The sequence below is a fragment of the Gavia stellata genome, chromosome 25 (assembly GCF_030936135.1).
Source record: "Gavia stellata isolate bGavSte3 chromosome 25, bGavSte3.hap2, whole genome shotgun sequence".
NCBI lineage: Eukaryota > Metazoa > Chordata > Aves > Gaviiformes > Gaviidae > Gavia > Gavia stellata.
The window spans coordinates 8,028,812-8,047,904 of NC_082618.1; the positions used below are offsets into that span (position 1 = coordinate 8,028,812).

A 19,093-nucleotide genomic window follows, 5' to 3' on the forward strand; every position below is an offset into this window, starting at 1 on the left:
TACAGAGCGTAAGTACTGCATGAAAGCCTCTTCAAGGCCTTTACCACCATCTGTGAATTACATTATTAACAATGGTATGAACTTCCTAAGAGCATCTGGTTCTCTCCCCACCCCCTTCTCAAATCACTGGAAAGAGCTCTTCAGCATCAAAACAGGCATGGGCGAAGCTGCTTTCCTCCTTTCCCTCTCTCCCCACCTCCTCCTGCCCTCCAACAGCAGAGGATAGATGGGGCTCGGTTCTCCGTCTCCATGTCCTACATGTGTTCTGCACAACTCTTGCTGCTGTTAAATAAAGATGAACTAAAACAAGTAAGTGACGTGTGTACCACAGGCCTTTTACCGGGAAAAGGGGAAGTTTATCTCATCGTTTTGCAGAGGCAGCATCTGAAGCACGCTACTGAACTGCTGCTGCAGAACGCGTGTGCTGAGGCATAAGAGGGACTGCACAGTCCTACCCCAAGACCTCGCGTCTCGGCAGCGCAATTCCTGACGTTAAGCAAAACCAGGCAGCAGCCATTAAGCCAACTTGAATAGTTACTGCTGTAGCTAACTTTCTAGATGCAAGTTAAGTATTTTGTCATCCCAATCCTCCTCCCCACCAAGGATGTTTCAGAAGCTTATTCTGAAAACATGCCAGCTTCTTGTAAACAAGAAGTCGGAAGAGGCAGTATCACCCGGGACATCAGAGCACACTCTCATCTGAACTTTGCACAGAGTTCACATCAACCACCCTCCCTGGCCACTCTAAGGGATCATTTACTCTTACAGGAACAGAGCTGTTCTTATCTCATTTTCTACTGCTTGCTCTTCAAACCTAGCTTCTTTTCTTGCTCTATACATAGGGCTTTTAAGGGCTTCTCGTCACCTCAACTTTCTATATACAGCAGCAACAGCTTTTCCATTCTGTTTTTCACAGTGTAATTCTTTAGTTGCATTACAGATCACAATTCAGGCAACACTGCTCCAGCCCTGTAAGATCCAGCACCTTCCTCTGTCTTAAGTTAGCAGCAGTATTTCTTGAAAGAAAAGAGCAATGTTATGGCCAGCTCAATAAAGACTTCTATTCAGCAAGAAACAGCATCCAAAACAAACAGTCCTGTAATGTGCAATAACAGACAGAAAATACTGGGCGGGGGGAGGGAGACGACAGTGTTTCTGCACAAATTCACATGAACCCTTCCTCTAACATACTGTTTCTCTTATGCCCATGTTTCAAATAAATAAATATTCAGGCATATGTTGAGATGCTGGGCCACTAGCATCTAGAACATACTCCTACTGAAATTACAGGTAAAAACAGACTTTCAAGTCTACGAAATAACAGGCAAGTATGTTTATTCGAGGTCACCATCACTCTGATGTGCTGTCTGAACGCAGGCTCTTTGTGCGGGTCGTAAGAGGAAGTATGCAGTCACTGTTGACCTCAAGCTACAAGAGGGGAGGAAGCTAGATGCACACAGCAGCTAGCCTCCAGGATGGTTCTGCCAGGGTTTAATTTTATTTCAGTCACGACTAGTCATTCTGCTTTGGACGGCAGGTCAGACTGAAGATGAACCACTACCCAGACTCCTGGGAAAGGACAGAGCTGTGTTTTTATGTAGCCATTTAAACAAGTCAAGAGAGCCGTAAGAAAATGAAGCAAGTTTTATGAGTGGCTTTAGAGGGACAGCTTAATAACAGAATCCCAAACTCTTATTCCCTATAGCTTACTGGGAGGGGTACAGGAAGAAGAAAAGCAAAGAAACCGGCAAGTCTTGGAGCAAATTAGTGGCAATTAGAGATGGGCTCTGCCAAGCTCAGCTCCCAACATACAGTGGGAGCACAGCATCCTATCAAAAGGATCTTAGGATTATAACATTGATATCTGGAATGACAGCAGCTAAAATTGGAATGAATTCCCACCTTTCAAACAATATGTACAGGTGACCATGTAATCGAATTAGCTAATATTTTTGCTAAATTGGTGCATTGAATATCACCCAGTGAGCTCATTTTTGGAGACAGTTCAATGCCTCACTTCTAGGACTGATGTCAGTGTCACATGCTTGGAGAGGATCAGTCTGCAGCTGGATATTTTAAAGCCTTCTATTAGGAGTACAGAAAAGTCAGCGGATTTCAACAGCATCAACTAATGAATTTGTGTGTTATCATAACAATTTAGTCGCCACACCCAGCTGTCAATATCTCTGTGAGAATATCAGGCCATTTCAGACAATTCCCCTTCCCTTTGCTTTAAGTCACTAGATGGAAACTGAAGAGTGCAGCAACTAAGTTGTTTCAACAGAGAAAGTTGTGTTTCAACAGAAAAGGAAATCAACAGAAAGACAAGGAAACAGGAAACTCTCACTGATTCTGACTGGCCCGTGATAAAATGATTAACCATCGAGAGACTAAACTCAGCAGTTGTAAAAATAAACAAACAAACAATAGCAGGGCAAAAGGTGTTGAGCATCAGTAGCACAAAAGCTTCAGCCAGTAACATTCAACCCTACAGTTCAAATCCCATTCACTCACAGACCAACTGTGAAGTCACGTTTTATGTTGACATAATACAGAGATGTCACTGAAGTTCAGTGCAAGCGTTCATGCAGTATCTGTGAAGCCTCCCGCACTTCGATGCTCCCTGCTCGCACTTTGTACCAACAAGTAGGAATAGGTTTTTGCATTACACAAATAAGCAGTGTCTTCATTGTGCAACTGCATGCGACTTTTTCAGAGAAAAACAATGCTCAAATACAAGGAGTGTTGTGTGCATCAGGCTACAGAGTGGGTTGTAGTGATGTTGTCAGAAAGCACTCAGCGCTGCTTACCTCCACGCCCATTGACTTCAGTAGAAGGCTACATACGAAAAGTCTCTGAAGATGTTGAAGTATTCCCTAACCCGTGGCGCTGTCCATACACTATACTTAAGAAAGAGACAAAACAAAAAAACCACAGAAGTGAAGCAGCATGAAATTGTAGGACTTTTTTTCTTTTGAAGACTCTTTTTTTTCATTTGAAGACTCAGTCCCCATTCCAATTAAGAAATCAGACTATACACCCATCGGTTCTGAGCAAGCCCTTCACCACACTGCCTGAACCTTTTTGCATCTCTAGAGCGTAGGATGAGAACAATGGTAATTTACTGCATGCTTACATTGCTCCCAGAAGACCTTGGATGAAGATGCCTTAAAGCTTCATGTTCTGCTTGTTCTGTTAAATTGTTCAGTGAGAATAGCTAGTTTAGTCAGGAAACACACAGCCCTCATGCGTGGCACAGGGCAGGGCCCCTTTTAAAGAACCTTGTGAGCTTCTCTCAAAGAAGTTCCCAAGCTCTGAATCTCTATCAAGGGCAATTCAGTTCACCCTCATCCAGGCTACAAGTTTCATTTGTAATAGTTCTCAGAACAGGAGAGTCAAAGGCAAGAAGCACTAAACTGCCAAGAAGGTGAAGCCCCGTACACAGGACTGCCAGAGCAATGAGCAGCTCGGGTACCTCCAGAGGAGCTGGCAGTGAGACCGGGCACTTGGACTTCAGCGTGCGTGACAGGCACCCTGCTTGCACTGCGTGAACCTACAGGTGGATAAATACGTTTGGTGTACAGACTGCAGCTGGGGCCAGGGAAGGTTATTATAATGGAGACAAACTACCTCACGGTATTGTTCCAGAGGCTGATGACTTATTTTCAGACTCTAGTTTTTATCCTGGGCATTCAGTCGAAGGAAGAAGAGACTAAAGGAAATAACTAGATCCTTACACGTGTAAGTTCTTATTTAGCTGCTTGTGGTTCAGCAAGACATCCCCTCTCGTTTTAAAATGAGGCTTATAAATTCAGTGTACCTCAAAGGTTTTAAAGTGAGCAGAATGCACCCTTAACTCCAAACTATCCCATTTTCAGCCAGAACTCCTCTATACAGAGCTCCATTTTTTCAGAGGTTCGAAGCTATTTGGCAGTTGTATGCAGCCCGGACCAGCCTGCACATTTTTCTTTTTTTTTTTTTTAATTTTAGACTTAATGTAGCATGTACTCTCAGAAAGGTTTACAATGCAGCCTTTTTAGTTAACTTGCTCCAAGCTGGGCCACTGCCAGGTTGTTATCAACGACATTTTAAAGCAGATGAATGAAGTTCTTATGTACGGTGACAAGCAGAATTGTGATATGGCACATGCATACACTGGAAGAAGAGAGCTTGCTATTAGTTTGTCAGGTTAATAAATAAACAGTGATTTCATTAATAAAAGCCTTTTATCAGGAAACAAAAGAAAAAATTAATATTTATAAAGCTTTAGTGGTTTAGAGCACCCTTTAAAATAAGATTATTCCATTTCAGTCAGAGCCACCATCATGGATTAGAGATTCTTGAACACAGCTTCCCCTCCTAATTCTCTTATCACAGCAGCGCAACGCAGAAAGCAAAGCTTTGCCTCCTGAACTGGTTCAGGCCAGGCTCAGGCCTGTTCCACTACTCCTCCATGAGTAAGCTACTTAGTTTGAGATTGACAACACTGAAGGCCCATGGCAGCAAACATTTCTGTAACGTCTTCAGGACCGCAGCTAAAGGCTGTGCCTGTTGGAAGAGCTGTTGGTTCCTTATCACAGCAGGAAGTTCTCACGTTTTACACAGCGTGCTTCCACACCGCACAGAGGAACTGAAGCCAAGCCAAGAAGAGTGACGCTACGCGTTAGCAAAACCGACTGCTATCAGAAGTCAGCTGGCAAATCACTTCCCATCCTCTGCCCCCAGAAAGGATTCTTCACTAATACCCTGTTGATAGCTCTCAACTGCTTCAGGGTTCTTCAGCATTTCCCACAGCATGTGCAAAGAAATGTTCACCATCAAAGCAAAGGTTAAAAAGAGTGAAGTATGGCCAGGATGTCCTGCTTCATAACAAGCAAATTAAATTCTGACAAATACAGATTGCTTCTCCCCTCAAGCTATCTTTGCGCTAACCCCCTTTGGCCCACGGCATTCGGCACTCATCTGTCCTAAAACTAAACTTGCAAGTTTAAACTTTAAACAAGCTACGTAGTTTTGGTTTGGGTTTTGTTTTGGGGTTGGTTTTAAGGGTGTTAGTTTGTTTGGAGTTTGTTATTCTTGTTGTTTTGGGTTTTTTTAATTATTTTTTTAAAGTGAGGCACATCAAGTTTAGGATCAAGAAGTACGCAATTACTCAAGCTTAAAAATTTATTTTGGCTCACGCCATCTTCTCCCCAAATACTAAAAAGATGTAAAACTTTTCCCTTCTCCTCAAGGGAAAGTCAAGTTTGAACTTCCTCACTCATAAGAAAACCAGATAGAAACTGCACCAAAATAACCGTCTCAGCCATCTACAGTCAACGTGAACAGATCTAAGTTAAATAGAGCTTCCTCCAGACAAGAGCAGTTTCTGGTATATGTGTAGAAGAGAAAAATTCCACTTCAAAGACCAGAAGTGTGGGTTGCAGAAGCCTGTGGCACAGTTGTTATCTTTAGAGAATGAAGCACAAGTTGAGATCAGGGATCTGTAAAGTACATGTGAAAAATATTCATTTCACCCACTGAGACTATGCAAACTCTGTTCCAGTCATACTATAAACGTTAACTGGTAATGTCTCCCTTGCCTTAGAGTTTATGTAACCATGCCCAACTTTTGGGAAAGCATCTGAAAATATGCTATGTTCATATTGTTTTGCCCTGATTCAGGAGCAGAGCAGAAGCTGCACAGGACAATTCACTCCCAGCGTATCACTGAGGCAGTCACCTCCAGCAAAGTGCTGAGGGACGCAGGGGCAGGCTGACACAAAAAGCAAGAGATAACGTATTAATATTTGATTTCCCTCTGCAACCATACTGACAAGTTTACGCAATATTAGACTTGACCCACACTACAGGGGTAGCAGCTGTCTGGAGATTCATTTAAATGCTGAAATTCAGGATTACACATTCTATTAACTGCTGTGCAACTAAAATACCACCAAGAAGGAAGAAATGCCAAAAAGAACAAGAAAGACTAAGTTGTCCTGTTTCACTTCACTTTTTGAAGTCACAAGCTTGCTACCCCACATAAGCACAACTCAGCTGAAAACAAAAACAGAGGAAACTCCCAGTAACGAAACTCACTAGATGTTACATAAGAAAAACACTCATTCAGAAAGTGAATTAAGTCTTCATCGACCATTCTGCAATTTTAAAAAAGAAAAGGCTGTCATTTCAAGGTTTACACTTCACCCAGGAAGACAATATAATATGGCAGCTAGTTAACTGTTTAAGACCACATTTTGAAGCACTGTATTTAAATACAGTGGTTACAGCACCATCTGAAGAACATGCCCAGAGCTGTTTGTCCTTAAACTATTTTAAACTATTGAGGAGGACTGTGGAAGGGCAAACAAAACCAAAAGGGCAACAACAAAAACAAAGAACAACAACAAAAAAAGAATCAATCCTTATTCCAGAAACACCTTTATCTCGTCACCTCGTATTTCCTCTTACAACTAGGTTTAGCTCCTGTCTGTAGGTCAGAGAGTTGAGTCACTTCCCCGCTTGCCCCACAGCTACTTATGAGCTAAATTTTCAGTATGACACCCTGTTTCCTACAGAAGATGTTCCAGAACTCAGGACTACTGCAAAGAAACAGCAGACTCAAAAGGATACCTGCTACTGTACAAGAAGCGGGCCATCTCACAGACAACTAATGACCCTCTGCTCCTACGCACTGACATTCGCATACAGAAGTTTGTTTTCTTAATTACAGTTTGCTAAGGACTGGCCCCTTCCTGGCTGAGCAAGACCTTGCAAATTTTCAGACAGAGGGACAGCAGCCCACAGGTTTTCCACATGCAAGCGAAGCTTAGCAGCTTTTGTTTTTAAATGCCTGGAACGTGGCACTCGGAACACATTCAGCAGCTTCAGAGATTCGTGGGAAACTCCAGCTTCAGACGGATTAAGCCAAAGGGTTGGTCCTGCATCACACAGAAGACTGAGACTACCTCTAACTACCAACAAAGCTCTCCTCTGGAAAGCAAAGCATTTTACACATGCAAGGCATATGCCCTATCCATCCCTCTCATCATGACGCTACAAGGTATAGAGATGAAAAGCTTGAAGTGTTTTGGTTTTTTCTTAACAATCCTAATATACACATTTCTCAGATGTTAGCCGTTGAAGCTAAACCAAGCCAGTTGAACAAGTCTTGAAAGTTCTTGCTGCAATTTTAAATGTGATAATTCTGTACATCAAAACAGAAGGGACATGGTAGCAGCCGGTGAGAGTAACAGGACAACCACTGTGCCCTGTGACAGGACTAGCTTTCCACATTAAAATCCACTTCTCAGCTATTTAATCCGGTTTAAAAAGTTGAAGACAAATGTGCCTAACTCAGCAGCTTTTGCCTTTTTGCTAAGGAGACCTTGAGACCTAACAAATGAATGCGGTATCCCTCAGCAAAACCCTTACAGTTCCATTCCTCCCCAGCTACTTCCTATCGCTTCTCAGCTGTTCCAAGAGGGAGAACAAACTCTTGGATTTGGAACCCGCTCCAAATTCCCTTTGGGGCATCCCCATTCATACAACAGCAAAGCCAGTTACAGGCAAACTAACCGAAGCAGCCTGCAGATTGCCTTCTAAGGAGAGAGTATCATATACCCACTGCCACAGCAAGTGTGTTAAAGCCTACTAAATAGAGAAAATACGTGACTCGGTGGACCCACAGTACACAGGAGTCAGGTTAGGGTCTTCTGCCTTTCAGATCCTGCTTTATCTCGCTTCAGACCTGTTTATGGCTCACCTCACTGAGGTGTGGGCAGGGGGTAAGCTGTGCAACAGGGAGCCTGGCATCACAAGTCCCAGACGTGCGCAACTCCTGAGACGACGTCTCTGGAATTCACTTCCCAGAGATCTCCTGCCCTGCTCTACTTGCAGAGCAGCAGAAAGCTCAAGCATCCAAGCCACCTCCCGAGCTCTGGTATGAGCTTAGCACAGGGACAGTATGATCTGTGATAAAACAGTTATTTCAAAATAGGTCAGATTAAATATTCTAATGTCTTTGATTACTTCAATACCAGAAGTTTACACTGTGGCCTTAAGTTTTCCACTAATTTCACCTTGAAACAGCCTACACTGATGCAGTAACTTCATTATTTCCATGAAGCCTCAGTTGAGGAGTTCCTTGGGAGAAGGAGGACTAGTATACCCAAAAGCAGCAAGCAGCCACAAGCAAAATGCATTTCAGCGAGTGCCACGGGCATTTCATTTACCAAGGCCATAACAAGTTCACGTCACAGGGTATTTGCCAGGAGTTTCATGATTGCTGGCATACGCAGTAAGGGTGCGTCTCTCCATGGAAGCAACAAGCTGTTTAACTGCGTGAGTCATCTTACAGCAACGTTTTATGCCTTCTGAGAGGAGATCAGCCTGCAATGAGCAACACTGATAAGATGCATATTCAGAGCAATTCTATTTGGGCAAAAAGCTATTGACACATTCAAAACGGCAGATACAGAAGCCTGCCCAAATGCTAACAAAAACACATGGAACACACACACACTGCAATATTATACTATTGCAGTAAGACATTTTGCAGATGGCTGACAGTGATCTAATCAATTTATACAGCCCAACTCAGAAATGCAAGAATAGTTTTTAGCCTTCATAATTTTTTTGTCCCTTTAAACAAAGCGCTCTGGAGGAACAGCTTCCAGCCAAAAGGTAAGAAACCCTGTCTGCCTTTTTAAAATCACTGACTACTTCCAATAGGTATCACCTGTTTCTTTCTCTTGCTTCCAAGATCCCCCCCAACCTTTATACAAAAGATATGAGCTTCCCTGGCACTACCCAATGAACAAATTAAAAGGAAGCTCAGGCAAATCAATGGCACGGAGAGGAGACCCTTAAATTCACAGGCTGAACTAAACAACTCAAAGACTTGGAGCAGGCAGTTGACAAGCCTAGTGCTCTCATGTTGCAAGGCCTGTTATATAAAAGAAGTATCAGTCACAGAAGACCAGCAGCTTAGTACATACTTCTTGCTAATGGCATCAGCAAGAGTCAGATATGAAGACAGTAAAAACTTCACGTCAGCTGAATTCTAGAAGTACAAGACCATTTTTGAAGTCTTCCCGTCCAGTACATTCTTGCAAGGACAGCAAGAGCTTCCAGCGTACAGCTGCTCCTGAGAGTCAGTCTGCAAAACAGCCTTCTCGCTTCGGCGGCGCAAAGTTGTACCGTGGTACTGGGAGGATGTGGTTTGTTGTGACTGAAGAATGAAACCTTGAGCTGCAGGCTGTGATCAGGGAGCAGCTACACCGAGCTAAGCTGCCCAAAGGCTATTTTCTTTCTTTTTTTTTTTTTTCATTTCCCAAGACAGAATAGTTGCAGCTATAGATCTTTCAGAATTTTTTTTCCAGTAACTGGAAATCCTCGGGCATTATCGCTGAATGAAGGCAGCCCTCTTCCACTAAAATACTTCCAGCAGACTGCTTTTTGAATGGCAGTCTCCACTCAAAATAACATTCTCCACTTAAGTAAATGTATCACTGACTCTCAGAATAACTGTAGATATTACAGAACCCTGTCCTTCTCAATCTTCTTTCATTGCTTAAACAGCAAGAATCAATATTGGTCAGATAACAACTCACTACAGCATCACAGGCTATTTACATTTTCAAATTACAAGCTCCTTTTCAAAACACAAGAATTTATGTACCCCTGGAACTCAAGAGGTGACAACTTCAGTGTATATTTCACTCTGTTTGTTTCTGTGTCTTCGTATTTTGAAAGACGCAACTGAGTTGTATGGTTGTTTTATCTAAAAATGCCACAAATGGCATCATATTTAGTGAAATAATAAAAAAGTAAAGGTGAAATAAGTACAAAGACAAAATTTCCCTCTTAACCTAAAAACGGCCATTTTAGGTCAACGCTGACAAAGTACTACAAGCAGCCTAACTTCCCCCAACAAAAGCAGGCTTCAGCTTCTAGGCCAGCTACCATAGCTTCTTTTGGCTGGACTTGACTGGTCAAGACACAAATACTCCAAAACTGACAACTTGTAAAGCAATGCCCCAATAAACAAAAGAAGGGGAAGGATATGGGAGAAGTAGCTGCCAACTTCACAAGTGTGTTAATGTAAAGCACAATATTAAAGAGGTCTTTTATATTCAGTACATCCTTTAGCTCAACAACAAATAGCGCAGCATATTAGACCTGACAGTCAAAGACAGTCATAGCCAGGTCTAAATTTACACTCCTCTTCTCACAAATCAGATAAAAAAAAAGCCAGCAAAAGCTAAACCGCTCCACTACCAAACCTAATACTCGAATCCTGTGTTCAGTTTTGGGCCCCTCACTACAAGAAGGACATTGAGGTGCTGGAGCATGTCCAGAGAAGGGCGACGAAGCTGGTGAGGGGTCTGGAGCACAAGTCTGATGAGGAGCGGCTGAGGGAGCTGGGGTTGTTCAGTCTGGAGAAGAGGGGGCTGAGGGGAGACCTCATCGCTCTCTACAACTGCCTGAAAGGGGGTTGTGGGGAGGTGGTCCTGCTCTCTTCTCCCAAGTGACTAATAATAGGACAAGAGGAAATGGCCTCAAGCTGCGCCAGGGGAGGTTCAGACTGGATATCAGGAAAAATTTCTTTACGGAGAGAGTGGTGAAGCAGTGGAAGAGGCTGCCCAGGGAGGTGGTGGAGTCACCATCACTGGAGGGGTTCAAGGAACGCATTGACGTGGCACTGCGGGACATGGTTTAGTGGGCATGGTGGGGTTGGTTGATGGTTGGACTTGATGATCTTACAGGTCTTTTCCAACCGTAGTGATTCTGTGATTCTAATCATCAGTGTGGCTGTAAGGTATGAATGCTCAGAAAAACTAGAAACATATCTGGGAAATGCAAATAAAAGGTTGGCTGTTCCAGGAAGAAATAAAAAAAAATAAAAATCAAGCTATCATTGAGATATCCTACAAAAGGACAATTAGATCCCTTAAAAAAAAAAAAAGAGAGAAAAAAGATAAAGGCACTTTCTTGTACTCTGCAAGTTTCAAGAATGTTCCTGTATGATCCTCGGTGAGGTTTCAATTCAACTATCATCATCATCCTCCTCAGCTCCGAATACTGTTCTCAACCTAAAAAGGGACCTTGCATTTCATGCAGATCTCAAGAAGAGCCTGGTACATGTGTATACAATAGACAATAAATCTTCAAGAGAAGGATTGGTCTTTTGTCACCAAGCAGCTTCAGCTTAACCATCAAGCTGCTTTAGGAAGAGGAGAGTCTCACCACATATGAATGCATTTACACATACAAAAATTCTCTGCAATGCAAGAGCCTTGTCTTGTACAGCTGGATAGAAACCTTCACCTTTTAACAATACAGCATCACACCTGACAAGAAGTAGAGGCCTCCTGTTTCCCTTGCAGAGCTTTCAACAGAGGTAGAAGTTCAAAAGAGAGGGAGGAAGTTACAAATCACCTCACTAATACAGTTTTATCTCCCAAATGGTGACAGTTGGCAAAACAGGAAATCGAGGCATCTGTAAGGCACTACAAGAAGTTCGCCTAAAGCAGGAATCAGCACATTTTTCTCGTCCACTGGCTCTGAAAACTTCAGTTTTCAGAATGAGCTATGGCTATACCTGAAAAACATCAGTTGAGGAAAAACAACAAATAACAGATGATAGCATCTTTAAATATTAGGCATTTTTATGTGTACCAAATATTTCGTAAGAAGCTTCTGCTCTCCTAGCTACATCAGAGTCCCCTAGAAAAATCAACCCTCCACAACACTATAGAAGCAGCAGCTATCAAGATCTTAACTAATTAAAACAAACAAAAAAAAGTTCTGCGTGAGATAGATTGGACTTATCAACGATTAAGTAAAATCACAATTACCACATTGTTTAATAGCAATTGCAGGACCAGGGGTAGAGAAATGTTATATTTAGCTTCCCCATAAATAAGTGGGAAAATATTTCCTGTATGTTCCACCAGCAAGGAGCTCTCGAGCAAACCATGACAGAGACTCCCAAACACATATGCAGGACTCTGCTTCCTACTCAAGCTGTTCTCCTGGGATTAGGAGGGGAAGTCAAACGGCTTAGGTTTTCATTTGCTTTAAACTTTTTTTTTTTTTAAACTGTGCATTTTAGAACAATATATGCAGCATGTCCTCTCTTTCTGGGTCAGTCACTCCCTCCCAATAAAAGCATATTGTCTCCCTGAGGGTAGGGAAGACAAGTGAACTGCGAGAGCAGTCAGAGCCAGATTGCCCGCCCAGATTCTTCACTTCTCAGGAAAAAGAGGTAATAGACAAAGGGAAAACAGCACCTCAAAGAGATTACAGATTTTTTTTTTTTTTTTGAACTGTGCATAAAAATAATTTAAAAGGGCAAGTTTCAGTAGATTATTTCCCAATACAGATAATGATCAAAAGTCTTTTGGAAAGCTACAAAGAGTATTAGAGCAGTTTTCCACTGCTCCCATCATCATGGTGACACAGATTCGATGCTAGCCTGGTGACTGAAGTTACCCAACAACTTCCAGTGCCTTAGATAACAAGGTTCACAAAGGATTTTGAGGCAGGCCCCTTTTACTAGCTCTTCTCTGCCTTAGCTAGAATTCTTTCTTGCAGCTTGCCCCTAGACCTGCCAATGTGGCTGCTGTGCCCAGACTTTGCTACTGAGCGAGCAATAAAGATATTCCACGTTTGTCAGGTAGCGTAAGACATCTGCAGCTTAATGCCAACGGGAGATTGAGAGACAGTCCACTGCTTACAGATACAAGCAGTAAAAGTAGCTTAAAACTGATGTTAAAACTGTCCTTGTTTACACAACTGCCTTGAACAATGCATGCGTACTAACAGCCCAAGCAAACTAACTTATTCCCTTTTAAAATGTTAGATTTTGGTTACCAACAGTGAGCAACTTTTTTTTTTTTAATTTAAACCCCAAAAGCAAAGGATATAGCAAGTTAAATTCATTCAGTTTTCTTTCTGTTCACTGTCTTACAGTTGTGAAGACAGGACCCAAAGAAAATACGCTGTCATTTTTATTCCACTGAAATGAAGATGCTAGAAGGGAAGGATGGGAAAGCCCTACCACTTGACAAGATACTGTCCTGCAAGACAGGAAATACGGCACAAATACTGGGAAGTAGGGTCAAAGAATCTGGGGTACGGAGAGAAAAAGCAACAGGCTAGATTTTTCAAATCGCCCTAGCAGAGCTCTGACTGCACGTCTGAGTAGCGCTTGTGAACATGGCCTTTTTATTTCACTGCTTTTGTTCATGATGGGACTACTGTGCCCACCTGCTACAATGCAGAGGCACGCTTCCAGGAGCCTTCCCTCACTTTGACTCAAGTCGTCCTCCTCCCAAAACAACCTTCTTTGAGTAATGGGAGGGAGAACACCTGCCCCCCTCAACTCCCCCCAAACACACACAGGAGAAGAAAAACCAAAAGATCTTATTTTCTGTTACAAGGTAAACAAAGGCCTTGATCAGCACCAAGTAGCCCCTCTCCGGCTCATGGTATCTTTACATTTTACTGTAGTACAGTCCTGCCTTTTACCATTTTCTGCTCACATGGCACGTCAGAAGACAACTGTTCTGCTGTACAGAAGTGAAGATTGCAGTCTGATTTCTCAGAAGTGCCTGCATAACCAAAGGCCAAAACAAACAGATAGCAAAAGTCTGGACAGGCAATTAAGGGAATTTTACAAGTCATCAAGCAACCAGAGAGCTGTAAATGTATAATCGACACTTTGCATGAACTACCCTGAAATTAATGCTCACGAGATGCTCTATGGCAGCGAGAGCATGATAAAAACCTATAAATAAAAGCCATCCAATTTCAGAGTGATTCAGATCAGCTATTCCCCTGAATCCATGAGAGCCAATTATAACCGTTTATAGGGCATACTTAATGCAGAAATTCAGTTTGAGGACATCAATTTCACCCTTTCTCCTTGTCTGAGAAGTTTAAAGCAAAGAGACATCAAGCATTTTAAAAGGGAATCCACTTCTGTCCTCAAAATTCTTAGTGACCTGGAAACAGAGTTAAACATAGCCATACCCTTGCACACCAACGTGCTTCTTCCTTGCCCACAAGCTGGAACAGCAAGCTTCCAGCAGTTACCAGATAGTCTTTATTCAGAAACAGCAGGGTTTCGGGCAGCAAGTTAGACCCTTATACTACTCACAGAAATTGTTTAGCAAGATGAGCTTTCTTTTAAAGAGGTAACTTGGAGCTAGATAGCCTGTACAGAAGGAAGCTACCATCAGTTTACAACAGATTGGTTGAAACAATTTCACTTAATACTGAAAGGATCCCCTGCTGAAGTCAACAAGGATCCATAAGAATGGCTAGTGTGGCAGGTTCGCAGGACCAAAGCCTTCCTAAGCACTAAAAAGGTGACGGCCCTGTTCACAAGCCCTTAGCAGCCTAGGAAGGATCATCACCTGAAATGATACCAAAAGTTTTGATGAAGAAACAACGATTTTGTGATAGAGGAAGAACACACACAAGCTCAACAAAATTCTGACAGAAGGATGGAGAAACAACCAACCCCAGCTATCTAACAAGAGGCTAAAAGGGCAGTCAAAACCCTAAAGTGTGGTTAGGAAGTCATAACAGGAAATGCAGAAGTACTCCAACAACAGCAGTTAAGGGCTGAATACGATGAATATAATTTCCACTCTAGACTGCAAAAAAAGGCTGAGAAAGTTGAAGTTAATTATGAGAACCAAAACCAGGCCAGGAAAACAGTCACACACTTACTTTTGCATAGGGCACCAAGGATTTACAAAGACCACTGGTACAGAATAAACCTCCGTACTATGAAACTGAAGAAAGAGAATATAGGTAAATATACCAAAAGCTGCATTCTCTGGATTTATCAGGCTCTGCAGGGAGTTGCTTATATGTTTAAAATGTAAGTAGCGCTCAAAAAATCAGTACCGTTTCAATTTAATTTAATTGGTTGGGAAACAGACTGGCTGTTGCAGATGGGAAAGCCTTACAGAATACAACTAATTGTTCATATATATCAAATATTTAACAAAGGAAGGGGTTATGTATCCAGCTGGGAGAAAGAAAGAAGATGCCAAGAGAGATCTACCTATTGTCTCAGCGAGATGTCTTAAATGCAAGAAGGGTATGGGAAAAGGAATCGTGGAAAGGGTAAAGAAGTCAAAAGGGGGAAGCAACCTCTGAAGTAATGCAGCACATTAATATTTATAGCAGAGAAATACAAGTGAAATTAATCTGTGTTGCTAAATAAACATAACTTAGGAGAGACACGGGAATGAAAGAGGGGGAAAAAAAAAAAAGAAAGTGTTCTGACAGCTAAAATGCTGTCAGGGCAGGCAGGACCTGTCAAGTAGTTGATCTAGTTTCAGAAGAGGTTACCTAACACAACAAGAAATATTTTCAGAGTAGTTGCCTTTTTCACCCCCCCTCCCCCATGACGGAAGCAACTGGGACTTCAACCCTTCTCCCCCCCAAACATCTGCAAACCTGACATAACACCAGTGTGATAATGCAAGAGGCTTTTTTAAGCAAAAAAGCCAACTGAGAACTAAGCATACAGAAAGTGAAAGCAAGCTCACTATTTTCATTCTCAGCGATATTAGAAACAAGCCACATCATCGGTAGGCAAGAGTTTAAGGGGTTAACATGCAAGATTTTACAGTACAGAAGTACTAAAACAACAGCATGTCCCAAGTTTAAAGAGCATGGAAAGCAAGAGGTCTTTACAGCCGCCTGCCTCACTTCCTGATTCAGGGCAGCAATGAGAACATCTGCTCCTTCTGCACATCTCGCCCAGAGATCTCAAATCTGTTGGCCTTTCGGTATTTGTCTTGGGCTTGCCAGTCTCTTGAAGATTATATACAACATTCAAAAAAACAGGAAAAAAAAAGAAAGTCTTAGCTCTTCGCAAAGGAAGGGCCGCGTGCTGGAGATACCCAGAGGGTACTGTCAGATTAAATCATCTTGAAACAGCCGTAGCCCGAACAATGTCGGTTTGCTTCCACGCACGCTTCCCGCCTCTCTCCCACCACATACAATGAAAACAAAATTAAACCAAGCTGCTTTATTTAGACAGTTCCGCGCTGCAGATGGGGCAGCAGCACCTTAACACGGGGGCCGAGGCTCGGGGCCGGCTCTGACCAGCACCCTGCGGGAACCACCCGGGCTGCGGTGCCCGAGAGCCCTTCCGCAGCCTGAGGGCTGGGAGCGCGGAGCCCCACCGGCTCCCGCACCCCAGCCCGGGCCTGCCGAGGGGCACCGGGGACGCCCCGCCGCTCCCCTCGCTTGTCACCAGGCCACAGCGACGCAAGCGCGACGCGAGGGCCCCGCAGGGGCGTCTGACCCCGTTTCCAGGGACCGAGGGCAGCGGCGGCGGCCGCCCGCCTCAGCGCCCCCCGACCGCCCGCCGCTGCCCACAGGGAGCTGTCAGGGCCCGGCGACCGGCGGGAAGGAGCTGAGGGCGGGAGGGGGGGGGGAAGCGCGAGCGGTCTGGCGGGCGCATGCGCAGCGCCGCGCGCCGGACCCTAACGGCCACCAACCGCCGCGCTCCCCTCAGCGCCGGGCGGGCGGCTCGCGGGCGGACTCACCGAGGCGCAGGGGCTGGAGGTGGCGCTGGGAGTAGGCGAGCGCTGCACCGTGACCAGAGCCATCGAGGCGCGGCGCGGCCCCCCGTCCGGCCGGCGGCGGCCTTACTCCATGGCGAGTGCCGGCGGCGGGAGGGCGGGGAAGGGAGCGGAGGTGGCGCGGCGCCGGCCGCAGGGGGCAGCAGCTCCACGCGCGCCAACGGCCTCTCGCCGACTGAGGCGCGCTGGGGCTGGGCCGGCCGGGCACAATAAGGCGCCAGGGCGCATGCGCCACCTGTCAGCGCGGCACCGCCCCCGGGCCGCGGCGGCGGGTTAACCCCTGCTGCGCCGGCGGGCTCCCTGCGCCGCAGCCCGGCCCCTGCGAGCGCGGCTGGCAGCGCCCCGGCTCTGCGGCCTGGGGTGGGAGGGGGTCTCGCCGTTCCCTCTCCGGCCTCTCAGCCCGAGAGATGGGCTTTAGCGCTGTGTGCCAGCTTGGCTGCGGCCACCCAGGCCGTGCCTCCTGGCAGGGCGCTCCGGTGTGCGAAAGTGGTGGTTTTTGGGAATCCCGTCCTGCTGGGAACTGTAACAATACGTATGGCACCGCACTGGGTGAAAGTCGGCCTCAACGCTCACACACTGCAGCTTTTCCTTGCATTAGGGAGCAATAGAAACTCCTTCTGTAATGAAAACAGCATATAACGCCTATTTGTACGTCAATGCTCAAGCCCAAACACCAAAAAACTGGTCTAATAAGTATACGTGACATTTAAAGCATTCAAACTTCCCCAGAATGCAATACTGCCTGACAGTTTGGGTTCTGAGACAAAGGGCCAAACACTATTAAGCTTCATTTGCTCTGCAGTTTCAGCCTGGTGCTACCAAATTCGTGGGAATGTTGGCAAGGAGGTAATTGGGATGGAGAAAAGTCTTGGGCATCTAATGACAACACTACGTGTGATGAACGGAAGCCAGTCTAAATATTAAACAGAACAAACTGTTCTTTGTCAAGAGTGTGTATTAACCCACTGATTCCTTTTGAGCACATGGTTCATATTGCTTTCATCTGCTCCGCAGACTGACAGGACGGTACGGGGCTCTTGCGCCTGTAAATCTGAGCACCAGAGAAGGCACATGGTAGCTCCTTAGGTTATTCCCCAGTGCCTTGCAGTCAAAATAATTAGCGGGCGGCTCTGGTAGCTGGGCTTCTCTGCAGTGAAGAAGTCAGGCTCACTAATGAGGCATTTTGCCTCCTAGTGGGAAGAGAAGATGAAGGACTGGCTCCCTAAACTGGCCTAAAGCTGAGCTTACACTGCGCTGCACAGCAAGCCAGGATCCTGAACATGAAAGACTCCGAAGAACCCCCAGTGGCATCAGAGCGCATGGGGAGAATAAGCAAAACCCATAGGTGAAGAAAGAGTAATCATCCTGCCTTTTACAGCCATCATGTTGTTATTTTGAAACACAGTATTTATGGAAAGTGTGCTAGCAGCTCACTCTGATTTATGGCATAGAGGTCAAGAAACGGCCTTCCAGACCCCTTTTAAATTAGTATTCCCCAAGTTTTGAATATTCCACAGCTTCCCAATAAAACCATATTTTTTTCTGACCAGCCTCTTTTCCAGTCCCTCCCTCCCATATATTTATTTTATCTTTTCTGTGGGCAAATCTGCAATACAGATGTGGTTTTGGTGGATCTGTACAGAAGATGTAGATTGGCAAAGACCATTCCAAATACAGACATCCTTTTGCCATTATAGATAAAGCAAGCCGCAAGTTTTGGGATAAAAAGGACTGCTCTCTGCTTGTGAGTTGCACGTACCGGATTTTTTCACACTTTCAAAGGACGTAGCTAGACCAGTAAGGCTCTTAGGTGTGGCTACCAAAAAAAAGCTCTATCTGTAGTTTCAACAGTACTTCTTCCCTATCAGTATTTGCTACTTCTTCCAGCTATATAACTGAACTGCATAAAGTGTATTTTTCAGACCATATTAGTCACCTTTTTATTTAGTTCGCACCCAGTTCAGGAAAGAACAGAAGTAAAACGTTAATTAAAAATGTCATGGATCAACAATGTAATGGAGCACATGGGAACCTTTTTGTTTTCAATAATTTTAAAGACTCTTTGGGTTTGCTGCTATATTCATTGTAGATGCTTTTTGTTATATTTTACTCAAATATGGTGTTTCTTCTCCTAACTACATTTTTCTGTCTTATTTGTTGTGAAACTGAAAAAGTGCTTTGTCTCCTGGCAAAGCATTTCTTCCCTTCAGGTAAAAATGATCCTGTGTCACTTGGTAGTCCCTTGGAGAAGGTTTTGGGAACATAAGCAGCATGGACGCCAGCGCTTGGCTACACATTGGTTATACATAGCATCGTGAAGCTTAGCAAAACGAGAGATTCTTTGTGGTTACCAACCAGCGTGTTGAGGTGGTAGCCAGATACGAGACCAGGCTGCTGTAAAGCTTGTGCCGTGATTTTCAGTGGAGGAAGGAGTCACATTTGAGGATGGGAGAGTTTTTTCTTCTCTGGCATATGACAGGAATCTTAATGCT

The 19,093-nt window shown here is 44.3% G+C and overlaps 1 protein-coding gene across 1 annotated transcript in view; it reads right to left on the reverse strand.

Annotated features, from left to right (window-relative positions):
- SSH2 (slingshot protein phosphatase 2) overlaps positions 1 to 16,643 on the reverse strand; it is a 102,177-nt gene extending 85,534 nt beyond the window's left edge. The window contains exon 1 of the mRNA XM_059829364.1: positions 16,566 to 16,643. Coding sequence (XP_059685347.1) covers positions 16,566 to 16,628 — 63 coding nt within the window. The 5' untranslated portion in view covers positions 16,629 to 16,643. The remainder of the gene's footprint in view (positions 1 to 16,565) is intronic.
- Between the last annotated feature and the right edge of the window lie 2,450 nt (positions 16,644 to 19,093).